Raw genomic sequence first — 13529 nt, 5'->3', positions numbered from 1 at the left:
CCGGGGGTGAGCATGAGGGGTGTTACGGGTGTGAGGGGAGCTGGTTTGAAATGGATCTGGCTTCCTGCATGTAATAACACTGGAGTTGGATGGCATCCAAGGGGGTTTGAGATATGCAGGCCCTTCCAAAGGAGACCCCCCAGCTAGCTTTGAACACAAGAATACACACACACACACACACACACACACACACACACACACACACACACACACACACACACACACACACACACACACACACACACACACACACACACACACACACACACACACACACACTCTGCTTGTATTAACTCGGTCTCTCTCTCTGTCTCTCTCTCTCAGGAGGCCTTTGTTGAGCTCTATGATAGACAGAGGGACTCGGTGTTCTGTTCGTGGCCGTCCATCAAGACCGTCTTCGGCCTGGCTGCACTGGGGGCCGCAAGCCTTACCATCGGAGCATACCTTACACAGAAGTGAAGGAGTTCTCCTTTTCTCTCCCTCTCTTTTTGTCCTCCCTCCCTCTTGCTACTTTCTCTTTAAAACAAATGCCAAATCAAACAACAGGCAGCTCTGCCCCCTCCAAAGAGAGAAGAAAACATGTAATGAAACAGTCACTGCCCACAGAATCCCCAACCTGCATGTCTTCAAAGCCATGTCTCTCTCTCTCAGTTTGTCATGAAACTCACTCCCTGTTCTCAAAAAAACTCCCTCTTTCTTAACCACTGCCCACAGAGAAGAAAACATGTAATGAAACATAAAACAAATCACTGCCCAAGAGAAAACATGTAATGAAACAGTCACTGCCCACAGAGAAGAAAACATGTAATGAAACAGTCACTGCCCACAGAGAAGAAAACATGTCATGAAACAGTCACTGCCCACAGAGAAGAAAACATGTAATGAAACAGTCACTGCCCACAGAGAAGAAAACATGTCATGAAACAGTCACTGCCCACAGAGAAGAAAACATGTAATGAAACAGTCACTACCCACAGAGAAGAAAACATGTAATGAAAGCCGTGCCGTTTAACTGTAATCACAGAATGTTTGGAGAGACAACTAAGGGCTTGACAAGAGAGGAGAGGAGGGGCGGGTTGGCATGTGTCCTTTTTGTTCGGCCTGCTTCAGTACTAGTTGTAGCATGAAACCTTTGTGTGCTCGTGTAGATTTGTGTAGCATGTGTCGGTGTGGCAAAAGAAAGCAGATATTGCACCTGAGGCCTCCCTTGAAGGATTTACTAATAGGAGTGCAAGGACATTGATGATTCAACCACTTGCACCAAGGTGATGGCCCCGACCCCGGTTGTTAGGGCGAGGAGCTCTTTTTGAACTGTGTGCCCCCTTCAACCCACCTTCAAAGGACTTCCTCCACACAACAGCAGCTCTGAATGTATAATTGAAGGAGTTCGCCACTAACCAGAACGGTGTGCCTGTCCACCCACCGCTTCTACAGTGCAATAGACCAGGAGCATCACTCGACTCTGAACACACAGCATCGTTATAAATACATGTATAGATACAAGGTCTCATCAGAACGCCATCTAGGTGCCACAGATGCAGCTTGCCCTGCAGAGATCTGAGAGAGAGCTGTTGGACTGTGCAGTGGAGCCTCTTTCTTTGCATTTGACCCATATGAAATGTAATAAGAGAGGATAGAGGGAGGCATTGTAGAGAGGATAGAGGGAGGCATTGTAGAGAGGATAGAGGGAGGCATTGTAGAGAGGATAGAGGGAGGCATTGTAGAGAGGATTGAGGGAGGCATTGTAGAGAGGATAGAGGGAGGCATTGAAGAGAGGATAGAGGGAGGCATTGAAGAGAGGATAGAGGGAGGCATTGTAGAGAGGATAGAGGGAGGCATTGTAGAGAGGATAGAGGGAGGCATTGAAGAGAGGATAGAGGGAGGCATTGTAGAGAGGATAGAGGGAGGCATTGAAGAGAGGATAGAGGGAGGCATTGTAGAGAGGATAGTGGGAGGCATTGTAGAGAGGATAGAAGGAGGCATTGTAGAGAGGATAGAGGGAGGCATTGTAGAGAGGATAGAGGGAGGCATTGTAAAGAGGATAGTGGGAGGCATTGTAGAGAGGATAGAGGGAGGCATTGTAGAGAGGATAGAGGGAGGCATTGTAGAGAGGATAGAGGGAGGCATTGTAGAGAGGATAGAGGGAGGCATTGTAGAGAGGATAGAGGGAGGCATTGTAGAGAGGATAGATGGAGGCATTGTAGAGAGGATAGAGGGAGGCATTGTAGAGAGGATAGAAGGAGGCATTGTAGAGAGGATAGAAGGAGGCATTGTAGAGAGGATAGAGGGAGGCATTGTAGAGAGGATAGAGGGAGGCATTGTAGAGAGGATAGAAGGAGGCATTGTAGAGAGGATAGAAGGAGGCATTGTAGAGAGGATAGAGGGAGGCATTGTAGAGAGGATAGAGGGAGGCATTGTAAAGAGGATAGATGGAGGCATTGAAGGAGTGAAAAGCAGGTTAGTTAGAGCTTTTGGCAGCCCAAACCCCTGTTTTATCAATCAAATGTATTTATAAAGCCCTTTTTACATCAGCCGATGTCACAAAGTGCTGTACAGAAACCCAGCTTAAAACCCCAAACAGCAAGCAATGCAGATGTAGAAGCACGGTGGCTAGGAAAAACTCCCTAGAAAGGCCAAAACCTAGGAAGAAACGTAGAGAGGAACCAGGCTATGTGGGGTGGCCAGTCCTCTTCTGGCTGTGCCGGGTAGAGAGGAACCAGGCTCTGAGGGGTGGCCAGCCCTCTTCTGGCTGTGCCGGGTAGAGAGGAACCAGGCTCTGAGGGGTGGCCAGCCCTCTTCTGGCTGTGCCGGGTAGAGAGGAACCAGGCTCTGAGGGGTGGCCAGCCCTCTTCTGGCTGTGCCGGGTAGAGAGGAACCAGGCTCTGAGGGGTGGCCAGTCCTCTTCTGGCTGTGCCGGGTAGAGATGAACCAGGCTCTGAGGGGTGGCCAGTCCTCTTCTGGCTGTGCCGGGTGGAGATTATATCAGAACATGGCCAAGATGTTCAAATGTTCATAGATGACCAGCATGGTCAGATAATAATAATAATCAGATGTTACTGACAGAAAGTGAAAAAATATTATCCCACCTAGCTGGGTTTCTGGCTTAGTCGAGATCCGAGAGGGATAGAGGGATAGAGGGAGAGGTAAATAGAGAGAAAGAAAGAGAACGTGTGAGAAATAAAAAAGAGGGAGCAAGAGAAGAGAGAAAGTCAATGTGTGTACAGAGAAAGAGAACAAGGAGTTTTAGGAACATACAATGCTTGGGGACAAACATAAGAGGGACAGTGAGCCTCCCTCTCCAGAAGCTAGACACTCTCAGTCTCATTTGCAGGAAGAACTGACTCTCCCAGAAAGGCATGGATCAGTTTGGCCTCACGTCACTCACTCGCTGTGTCAGCATTTTGGATGTCTCTGACTGACTCTCGTTGTAGTACTCTTTATCTTTCTCTCTATCTCTCTTGGTTTCTCTCTCCCCCTCTTGCCTGTACAGTATGTCTGACCAGAACTCATGGCCTCACCCAAGCCAAGCCACTGCTGTAAGGGGACTGAACCAAACCGCCAATTCTCCTAGAACATGTGTCCTCCAGCTGCTACTGTTGCTGGGCTCTTAGCTAGGGGACAAAGAGACCCTCCCCACAGGCCACGTTAATGGTTGATTCCACATTTAGGACGACCATGTTGGAGACACAGTAAATCCCAGTGTGCACCTCTCACAGTATCTCGAACCGTATCAAACTCTCACAGCAAGAAGAATCCCTGTTGGACTCTGTACTGTGTTGGAGTGAAGTGGGAGTCCATTGTATTCCCAGTAAACTGAGATATTTGAGCATCCTCTGCGAGGTTGGCACCGGCTGGCACAGAGCGCAACATCTCTTCAGAGTAAACAATCATTTCCAACAATGTTTTATGTGTTTGTCTAGCGTTTTCGGAAAAGCTTAGGGTTCTATTCAAACCGTGCCGCTGAAGCGTTACAGATGGCGTGGCAGAAACGTGAAGGTCATTTCTGATTGAGCCGACATATACAGTGTTTACCGTGAATGCAGCCTCCGACCAACGAGGGAACATTACCTTTACATTTCAGTTGGGCTTTCGCGCTGAACTCTGGAGATCTGGATTGAATATAGCCCTTACTATCCATATGTACTCTCTTGCTCTCTCTTTCACACACACACACACACACACCGTATGTTTATGTAGATAAGTGTAAAGAGCATGTTGTTGAACCATCTAAATTCCGTGTAGACTGTCATGTGTAGACTGTCATGTGTAGACTGTCATGTGTAGACTGTCATGTGTAGACTGTCACTTTTGTTTTAACAAAAAATCAAAAACGAATCTCATTCTTCTTTAATGTCTTCTTACATCAATGCAAAAAAACAAAACAAAAAAAAATAGTTTTCCCAGAATGAATATTCACTATGTATACCCATATCTACTGTATATCAGAATAGGACAAATGATACATATACCAACTTCTGATTTGTATTTATTGAGAGGTACCAGAACACACATATTTAAATCATAGATGGGACAACAAGTTAAGATCATGGAGACACTGAAGTGTCTAGAGAAATGGTATCTTTAGTTTTATTAATGGAACAATACACTATTTGGGGCTGCTATTGTATCGGACGTAACATTGAATAGTGACTTTCTGTGTAAGACGTGTTCATTTTGGCTTATCGCTGCTATACTGTATAGTCCTGATTTAACTTAACTCACAGCTTCAAACTGCCACACAGATACAGTATCGTTATAGAAAGCTGTAAACCAAAGTTAACCTGTAAGTAACATTGTGTTCATAGGATGTGAAGATGTAGCATGAAGAGAGAAACACCATGCCAATTCACTTTCACTCCTTTGAAAGAGTGTCAGAGTCAGATTTTGCAGGATTTCTGTGGAAGGGTTGTCGTAAAGAAGCGTCCCAAACAGCAGCCGATCCCCTTCATAGTGCATTACTTTTGACTCGGGCCTGTGGGGCTCCAGTAAATAGTAGTGCCCCATGTAGGAAATAGGATATCATTTGGGGCACAGTAAATATTAGCCTGCTTGGTGTTGTTCATAACGTTTCAGTAGATACTGTGGCAACCAACTGTATATATGGTCACCCGTGCTTTAATGATATGTATGTATGGTGATTGTTAACATAGTTATGAATTCCTTCTCAAGTGTATGTCTCCACATCTTGTGCTTTTTACCTGCTAGATTATATCATCTTAACCACGGGCACTATTATTTTTCTATAATAACATTAGTTGTGAATCCCTCCTACTTGTGATAAACCCTCAATGGATATGTACATAGACACATATAAAAACATTGTTTTCAGTACTGTAGTCTTGTCCAGACCTTTTAGATAATGACTCATTAACCTGTTCATAATTGAAAGATGTGTGATGGTTTTCTCAGATCCCCTACTGTAATGCTGTTTAAATGATTGTAGCCTACATGACACCATGGTTGTAGCATTGTAAATAGAATCCTCAGCCTGTGGCACTTAAAAAGGTGGAAGGAAATGCGTTACCATTGTTTACTGCTAAGTATGTATTCACAATAAGCTAGCTGGGATCATGTTCCCAATAAACCACATATTTCCTGCAGTCTGAGATGTGTGTTTTCTGCATGTGGTCGGGTATTGTTTTGGCTTGTGATAGGCACACTGAGTGTATAAAACATGAGGGACACCTGCTCTTTCCATGACTGACCAAGTTTCAAGTTTTAATGTCCAATGCACAAGTGCAGTGAAATGCCTTTCTTGCCAGCTCTAACCCCAACAATGCTGTCATCAATAACCATGGAATACTACAAATAACAAGGTAGGATAAAAACACACAAGATGTAAAAACAAGAACACAATAAAGTAAATAAGCATACTATGTACAAGGGTCAGTTCCTATACCATATTTACAATGTGTAAGGATACTGTATCGATAGAGGTAGATATGTATAGGGTTAAGGTGACTAGGCCACAGGATACATGATAAACAGAGTAGCAGCAGCGTATATGATGATTGTATGTGAGTGGGTGTGTCTAGAGTCAGTATAAATATATGTGCATATTATGTGTGTTATTGTTGTATATCAAATCAAATTTTATTTGTGTGTTGGAGTATCAGTGTGTGTGCATAGTGTGTAGGGCCCTGTGAGTGTGCATAGTGTGTAGGGCCCTGTGAGTGTGCATAGTGTGTAGGGCCCTGTGAGTGTGCATAGAGACAGTCAAAATTAAGAGTAAAATACAAAGGTCAACTCAGGTGAATCCAGGTGAAAGCTGTGATCCCTTATTGATGTCCCCTGTTAAATCCACCTCAATCAGTGTAGACGGAGGGGAGGAGACAGATTAAATAAGGATTTTTAAGCCTTGAGACAATTGAGACCTGGATTGTGTATGTGTGCCATTCAGAGGGTGAACGGGCAAGACAAAATATTTAAGTGCCTTTGAACGGGTTGTGGTAGTAGGTGCCAGACGCACTGGTTTAAGTGTGTCAAGAACTGCAACACTACTGGGTTTAACGCTCAACAGTTTTCCATGCGTATCAAGAATGGTCCACCACTCAAAGGACGTCCAGACAACGTGACACAACTGTGGGAAGTATTGCAGTCAACATGGGCCAGCATCCCTGTGGAACGCTTTCAACACAGTGTAGTCCATGCTCCGACGAATTGAGGTTGTTCTGAGGGCAAAAGGGAACGCAACTCAATATTAGGACGGTGTTTCTAACATTCTGAATAAAATAAAAAACACAGTCAAAGATTGACTTCTATTAAATTACATGACTGACTCTGTGACTAACATTTATTTAATTGTCTCAAATATTTCATCCACCATGTCTGTGCACTACTACATATATCAATCGAGAGAGGGGGAGTGGGAGGGAAAGAGAGAGAGAGAGGGAGGGAGGGAAAGAGAGGGAGTGGGAGGGAGAGAGAGAGAGAGGGAGGGAGAGAGGGAAAGAGAGAGAGAGGGAGGGAAAGAGAGAGAGAGAGAGAAAGAGAGAGAGAGGGAGGGAAAGAGAGAGAGGGAGGGAAAGAGAGAGAAAGAGAGAGAGAGAAGGAGTGGGAGGGAAAGAGAGAGAGAAGGAGTGGGAGGGAAAGAGAGAGAGAGAGAGGGAGGGAAAGAGAGAGAGAGAGAGGGAGGGAGAGAGAGAGAGAGGGAGTGGGAGGGAAAGAGAGAGGGGGAGGGAGTGGGAGGGAAAGAGAGAGAGAGAGGGAGTGGGAGGGAAAGAGAGAGAGAGAGGGAGTGGGAGGGAAAGAGAGAGGGGAGGGAGTGGGAGGGAAAGAGAGGGAGTGAGGGAAAGAGAGGGAGTGTGAGGGAAAGAGAGACTTTTATCAGAGGTGTGATCATAGTGCTTTTCCCTGTCTGTGTTGCTGTGTGCTGTCCAGTCAGTGCATACGGGTGGCTGGGTAGACATGGCTGTCTGAGACCCAAATCCTCCCATTCTTAGGGGCTCTGCAGAGGAACAGCAACCGCACCCCACAAGACATCAAAGCCGACTCTCTGAAACCTAGAGCTCGTCAGTCCTCGTCCTCTCCGACTGCTCTTTCGTGCAGCTAAATGCGACAAGTGTAAAAATCAAATGCCCCGAGGCCTGGTTTTTACACTCTCCCCTCATCATTCATATCACATTTGTCTTCAAAGGCCAGGGTCATGTGCTCCTTCACACAATTACTGAAAAGCATGATGCAGTAAAACTAATGCTGAGAGAGAAAAAGACAGTGGGGGAGAGAGAAAGAATGAAAGGAGAACTCTCCTCTCACTCCATGCATATAAAATACATGACACTCCGAAGAAGGAGAATTATAAATCACCCATACACTTTCAAGGGAACGTCCAGTGTGTGTATGTGTGATGGGCTGTCAGTTCAGGAGGGGGCCAGCAAGCAGATAAGCCATCTTGCTTTAAGGATACAAGGTATTGGCGAGATTTCATCCTCACTGCTGGTTAGTGGAGGGGGGTAAAAACTGATCTAAGACCAGTGTCCAGAAAAATAGTTTTACCTTTGTAGTAAAGTCCAGAAGATGCATTGAGATTACAGTACCATTCTTATGCCACACACAGACTAGCGGATGCCTGTATCTACTGCCTGGTAATACATGGCATGTCATTTCTATAAATAAATACTGTTTTGTTGGTGAATTTGGAGCAAAACATCTTGTCTCATTTGGAGTGCCACGAAACGACATTATACTAGCCTTCACAGTGTGTCTATCTATCATACACGCACATGGTGCTTATGTTGTGTTCATAACCAAGTGGAACGGTGATACATTGCCTTTGGAAAGTATTCAGACCCCTTGACGTTTTCTACAATCTACACACAATGCCTCATAATGACAAAACAAAAAGTGTTTTTTTTAAATGTGCAAATCTATTAAAAATAAAACAGAAATACCTTTCCATAAATATTCAGACCCTTTGCTATGAAACATGAAATTGAGGTCAGGTGCATCCTGTTTCCATTGATCATCCTTGAGATGTTTCTACACCTTGATTGGAGTCCACCTGTGGTAAATTCAATTGATTGGACATGATTTGGAAAGGTACACACCTGTCTATATCCCACAGTTGACAGTGCATGTCAGAGCAAAAACCAAGCCATGATGTTGAAGGAATTGTCCCTAGAGCTCTGAGACAGGATTGTGTCGAGGCACAGATCTGGGGAAGAAATGTCTGCAGTATTGAAGGTCCCCAAGAACACAGTGGCCTCCATCATTCTTAAATGGAAGTTTGGAACCACCAAGATTCTTCCTAGAGCTGGCTCCCCGGAAAAACTGAGCAATAGGGGGAGAAGATAGCGGTGCAGCAACGCTCCCCATCCAACCTGACTGAGCTTGAGAGGATCTGCAGAGAAGAATGGGAGAAACTCCCCAAATACAGGTGTGCCAAGCTTGTAGCGTCATACCCAAGAAGACTCGAGGCTGTAATCGCTGCCAAAGGTGCTTCAACAAAGTACTATGTGAATGGTCTGAATACTTATGTAAATGAGGTATTTCAATTTTAATACATTTAAATAAAAAATGTTAATGCATTTTCTAGCATTTCTAAAATAACAGTTTTTTTCTTTGTCATTATGGGGTATTGTGAGGTCATTATGGGGTATTGTGTGTAGATTTATGAGGGAAAAAACTATTGAATCAATTTTAGAATAAGGCTGTAACCTAACAAAATGTGGAAAGTCAGGGGGTCTGAATAGTTTCCCAAGGCTCTGTAATTACCAGTTGTGAAGTCGGAAATACCAGTCGGATGCATTCACATGCTTTGAACTCAAGATTGGCTAATGGCCAACAAGTTGCGTCAACCATAAACTAAAATACAGCTATTATGCTTGTAAACAAATGAGGGTTCGTAAACTATATTAGATTTTTTTTATGAATAAATATTTAGTTGTTACATTTAACAGCCGAAATGCTGTTATCAATGGTAATTTAATTAATAGGTGATGTCAGAGGTTACTTTTAAGGGAGAAGTGGGAGCTCAGGGGTGATAAATGAGTTACCCACTAGTAATGACGTTACCCACTAGTAATGACGTTACCCACTAGTAATGACGTTACCCACTAGTAATGACGTTACCCACTAGTAATGACGACTAAGAGTGGCGTTGGAAGTGGATTTTCCCAGTCGTATGTGGTAAACTTGGTTATGAATGCAGCATTAGCACCTCATGGTGGTTAGAGCGTTGGACTAGTAACCGGAAGGTTGCAAGTTCAAATCCCCGAGCTGACAAGGTACAAATCTGTCGTTCTGCCCCTGAACAGGCAGTTAACCCACTGTTCCTAGGCTGTCATTGAAAATAAGAATTTGTTCTTAACTGACTTGCCTAGTAAAATAAAGGTAAAATAATATATAAATAAAATACTGCTTGTATTACACTGTCATCTTGTGGCTGGTGTTTGGAAATGTTTTGGGAGTATCCTTTGCTTAAAAGCTGAAGTAGAACAGCTTTTGAGGGGCACCTTGGTGGTGTTTGCTGATCTGTATATGGCCCGAAGACATTTTGTTTACTTTAAATATTAAAATCATGTTTTGCACATTAGGATGTTGCTTCCATTTCAATTTGTCATAGGAGCCCTCCAATATTTTCTAGCATGAAGTTTCGAAGACAAGAGGAGGGAAAAGACAAACTGCCATTGATCTCCTCTGAGCCTCAGACTAAATATGCTTATGGCGCCATCAAAGAGTACTCTCAGGACGCGTGATGGTCAATCATTGAACAGGTGCAGATATGCCTGTAGTGCAGCTCCTAACCACTGGCAGTGTTCAGACGTCCAATCCGATGATTATCATTGAAGGCATTATAGGCATTATAGCCATGACAAATAAGTTTCATCAGAGAAGAGCATAAAACATGTGTTATACTGTATGACATTAAAATTATTCATGTGTATGGCGGTTATCAAAATATTACATCAATCAATGTATTTAGGATTATCATTATATCAAATGTATTTATTTACCTAGGCACTTTTAATTTGGCTTTCTTGCTAACTCAAAATAAAACAATAGTTAAATATGTGGTCGTGAAAATGTACCATACAAATATTTATATTTATTTAGCTGCTTTTAGAAAAGTAAAGAACATTTACAACTGTTAGTGTCATTTATCACTTGCACTTGTAGTCCATCTTGCTCTGAATACAACATTTTACTGCCACATATTTACAAAGAGAATATTAAACTGTAGTCAGTTTAACATAATTTGTTTAAACTTAAATAAAAAAAGCTTTCTCTGGCACTTTTCTTCAAAACGTTGTTGTTTACAGTAATAGAACACAGATGAGTTTTGTCAGAGTACATAAAGTACATAGAGTACATAAAGTACATAAAGTACATAAAGCAGGCAAAACATGTCTTAAAATAAGGCCTTTTTTTATGTTCTGTCTCTCTTCACAGCATATTACTCATATAAACATACAGACCCTCCCACCATTATAAGGTAAAGCATGTAAACCTGCCATTTCTCCTAAAAGTGTGTATCATCAAGTCTAAGATGCTTTGACCATATCGGTCAATCTTCTTGATCCTTGAAGGTTTAAAACTTACTGGGAGTGACTAGGCACTGTTGCTGGGAACAACGACAGAGCAGCATGATAGAGAGAAATACCTAAATATACATAGCTCTCATATACATAGCCACAGTCTCCAGACTGGCTCAACCCCACCCTGCGTCATCATTCCACCCTACTATAACCCTCCCACAGTGAATGAAGCCCAGTTCCATTTAGACAGAGAGATGTTGGTCCTCGGGCATTAGAGACCTTTACATCCCCGTATCAGTCCAATCCAGTCTAGTGAAGTCCAGCCCATCCTTTTGGTTTCAAAGTCTAGAGCATCAATACCAAGGGCTCCGGGCCCCATGTCTGAAGCTATAGAAGTAGAATACTAAGTTTGAAAACAGCCTTCAACCTCAGTGGTCCCCACAGCTTTTCCCCTCTCACTCCAGCAAGCCCTCCTCTCGGCAGGCATCTAGGGGTGGGGGGAAGAGAGGACAGACGTGAGAAAACAAGAACACATCCTACTAGCCTGGTCTCAGATCTTATTGTGCTGTATAGCCAACTCTTATGGTTGTTGTTATGGCATAGCAACGACAATAGGTGTTGCCTATACAGCACCAACAGATCTGGGACCAGGCTAATGCCCAACAAAACAGTAGGCTTCTTTGCTTCAGGGAAAGAGTTCAGTGCAAGATGCTTCAGGTTTTTTTCTCATCCCGTCTCACATCAAAGATAATCTGTCTTGCTCACTGTACTTTTCATTCTGGGAACTGATGCACCAGCAAATTCCAAATGCATTATGACTGCAGCAGCAAATGCATTTCCTTCCAAAACACAGAAATGCAAACACTGTATCTTACATCAATTATCATTAATCTTTTATTGAAACTATAAGCAGACAAAATAACAAGACAACAGAGGAGCCCCCCCACACCCACTGCTACTCTATGTTGTTATCTATGCATAACCACTCTAAAACTCTACCTACATGTACACAATTACCTTGACACCGGTGCCCCCACACATTGACTCTGTACCGGTACCCCCTGTATATAGCCTCCACATTGACTCTGTACAGGTACCCCCTGTATATAGCCTCCACATTGACTCGGTATCGGAACCACCTGTATATAGCCTCCGCATTGACTCTGTACCGGTACTCCTGTATATAGCCCCGCTATTGTTGTTTACTGCTGCTCTTTAATTATTTGTTTTTCTTATCTCTTACTTTTTTAAGGTATTTTCTTAAAACTGCATTATTGGTTAAGGGCTTGTAATGAAGCATTTCACTGTAAGGTCTACACGTGTTGTATTCGGCGCATGTGACAAATACAATTTGATTCGATTCGATTTTAATCAGAGGGTAGGAGGAAAGGACAGGACACAGACAAGCCCATACTACACCATAACGAGTTGGCAATACAGGACAGCTCACAAGCACAGGCACGTGCCATCCGCAGCCACAGGCACGTGCCATCCACATGTGGGTGCCAACCAGCAAGGGCCAGAGTTTGTGTTTGTCCTACCTGTGTGAGAGGTACAGGGCGGGACACGACAGGGTGGGTGGGGAGGGAGGGAGCTCAGGGTCCAGGTGTAGGATGAGGGGGGTTAGGAATGCTGAGCGTCTATACCTGCTGGGCTGAGCACCAGGGCCTGCAGAATGTCAGACAGGGAGACGATGCCCTCGATGGCCGAGCGATCATCCACCACCACCAATCGATGGACCTGACACACACACACACACACACACACACACACACACACAAAGTTAGAGAGAAAGAGAAAAAGAGAGGCGTGTGTGTTAGAACTCACCTCTGCTTTGACAATCCTGTCCACGATGGTCTCCAGTGTGTCCAGCTTGTGGCACTGCATGACCCCCTCAAAGTACTGCCAGCGATGCCTCAGAGCCTGGGTCACGGTGATGTCCAGGTTATTATAGGTCTTCTCTGCTGCCAGGTTCTACACACATGATACATAGACACACTCATATGGATGTATTTTTGAAGGAAAATATTCACAATATATTGTTGAAGGAGGAAGTCAGGTGATTACCAAGGTGTATTAAGATCATCAATATTTAGTAACCACTTACTATGACATCAAATTTGGAGTAAATATCCACCACTTTCCCTGTGAGGAGATTGAAATATAACCATGAGGCTTCACCACGAGAGTTAAACTGAATCTAAATCAATGAATCCATCAAATGACCCTTTTAAAGCATCTTTGAACAACAGCTGTCACAAAGTGTTTTACAGTAACACGTACCAGATACGTCCACCACAGGCAGGGCAGACACCCTCCTCTCTACGAAGATCTGCAGGGCCTTGATGATGGGTGTGTCAGGGTGGATGAAAGCTATGTTCTTGTAGGTACCGATGCCCAGCTCCCCCAGGGTCTGCTTCATAAAGGCTGGCTTGGGCATCTCGCACACCTGGAACAACACAACATAGCGAGAGAGACACTTTCAGTTTCTATTCACCTTCTCCAACTGTTGTCAGATTTTTGTTTCAAGAAAGACCGTTTTTCTTATATTCT

General features: G+C 43.8%; 2 protein-coding genes across 9 annotated transcripts in view; one reads left to right on the top strand and one right to left on the bottom strand.

Moving 5' to 3' along the window:
- LOC118394741 (apoptosis regulator Bcl-2-like) overlaps positions 1–514 on the top strand; it is a 50801-nt gene extending 50287 nt beyond the window's left edge. The window contains exon 2 of the mRNA XM_035788246.2: positions 325–514. Coding sequence (XP_035644139.2) covers positions 325–459 — 135 coding nt within the window. The 3' untranslated portion in view covers positions 460–514. The remainder of the gene's footprint in view (positions 1–324) is intronic.
- A 10012-nt stretch (positions 515–10526) lies between these two features.
- Positions 10527–13529, bottom strand: part of LOC118394739 (5'-AMP-activated protein kinase subunit gamma-1-like) — a 56616-nt gene continuing 53613 nt past the window's right edge. For 7 of the 8 annotated variants that reach the window (XM_035788240.2, XM_035788241.2, XM_035788243.2 and 4 more), the window contains 5 exons: positions 13260–13425; positions 13084–13121; positions 12804–12950; positions 12623–12716; positions 10527–11463 (listed from right to left, as the gene is read on the bottom strand). In XM_035788240.2, coding sequence (XP_035644133.1) covers positions 11432–11463; positions 12623–12716; positions 12804–12950; positions 13084–13121; positions 13260–13425 — 477 coding nt within the window. In that variant the 3' untranslated portion in view covers positions 10527–11431. Of the gene's footprint in view, positions 11464–12517; positions 12717–12803; positions 12951–13083; positions 13122–13259; positions 13426–13529 lie in introns of all 8 variants that reach the window. The other variant, XR_004827811.2, reaches the window with a different exon arrangement.

This window comes from Oncorhynchus keta, chromosome 15, assembly GCF_023373465.1.
Source record: "Oncorhynchus keta strain PuntledgeMale-10-30-2019 chromosome 15, Oket_V2, whole genome shotgun sequence".
Taxonomy (NCBI): Eukaryota; Metazoa; Chordata; class Actinopteri; order Salmoniformes; family Salmonidae; genus Oncorhynchus; species Oncorhynchus keta.
Note: the sequence above shows the minus strand (reverse complement) of the source record. Positions and strands in the feature narration are given on the sequence as shown.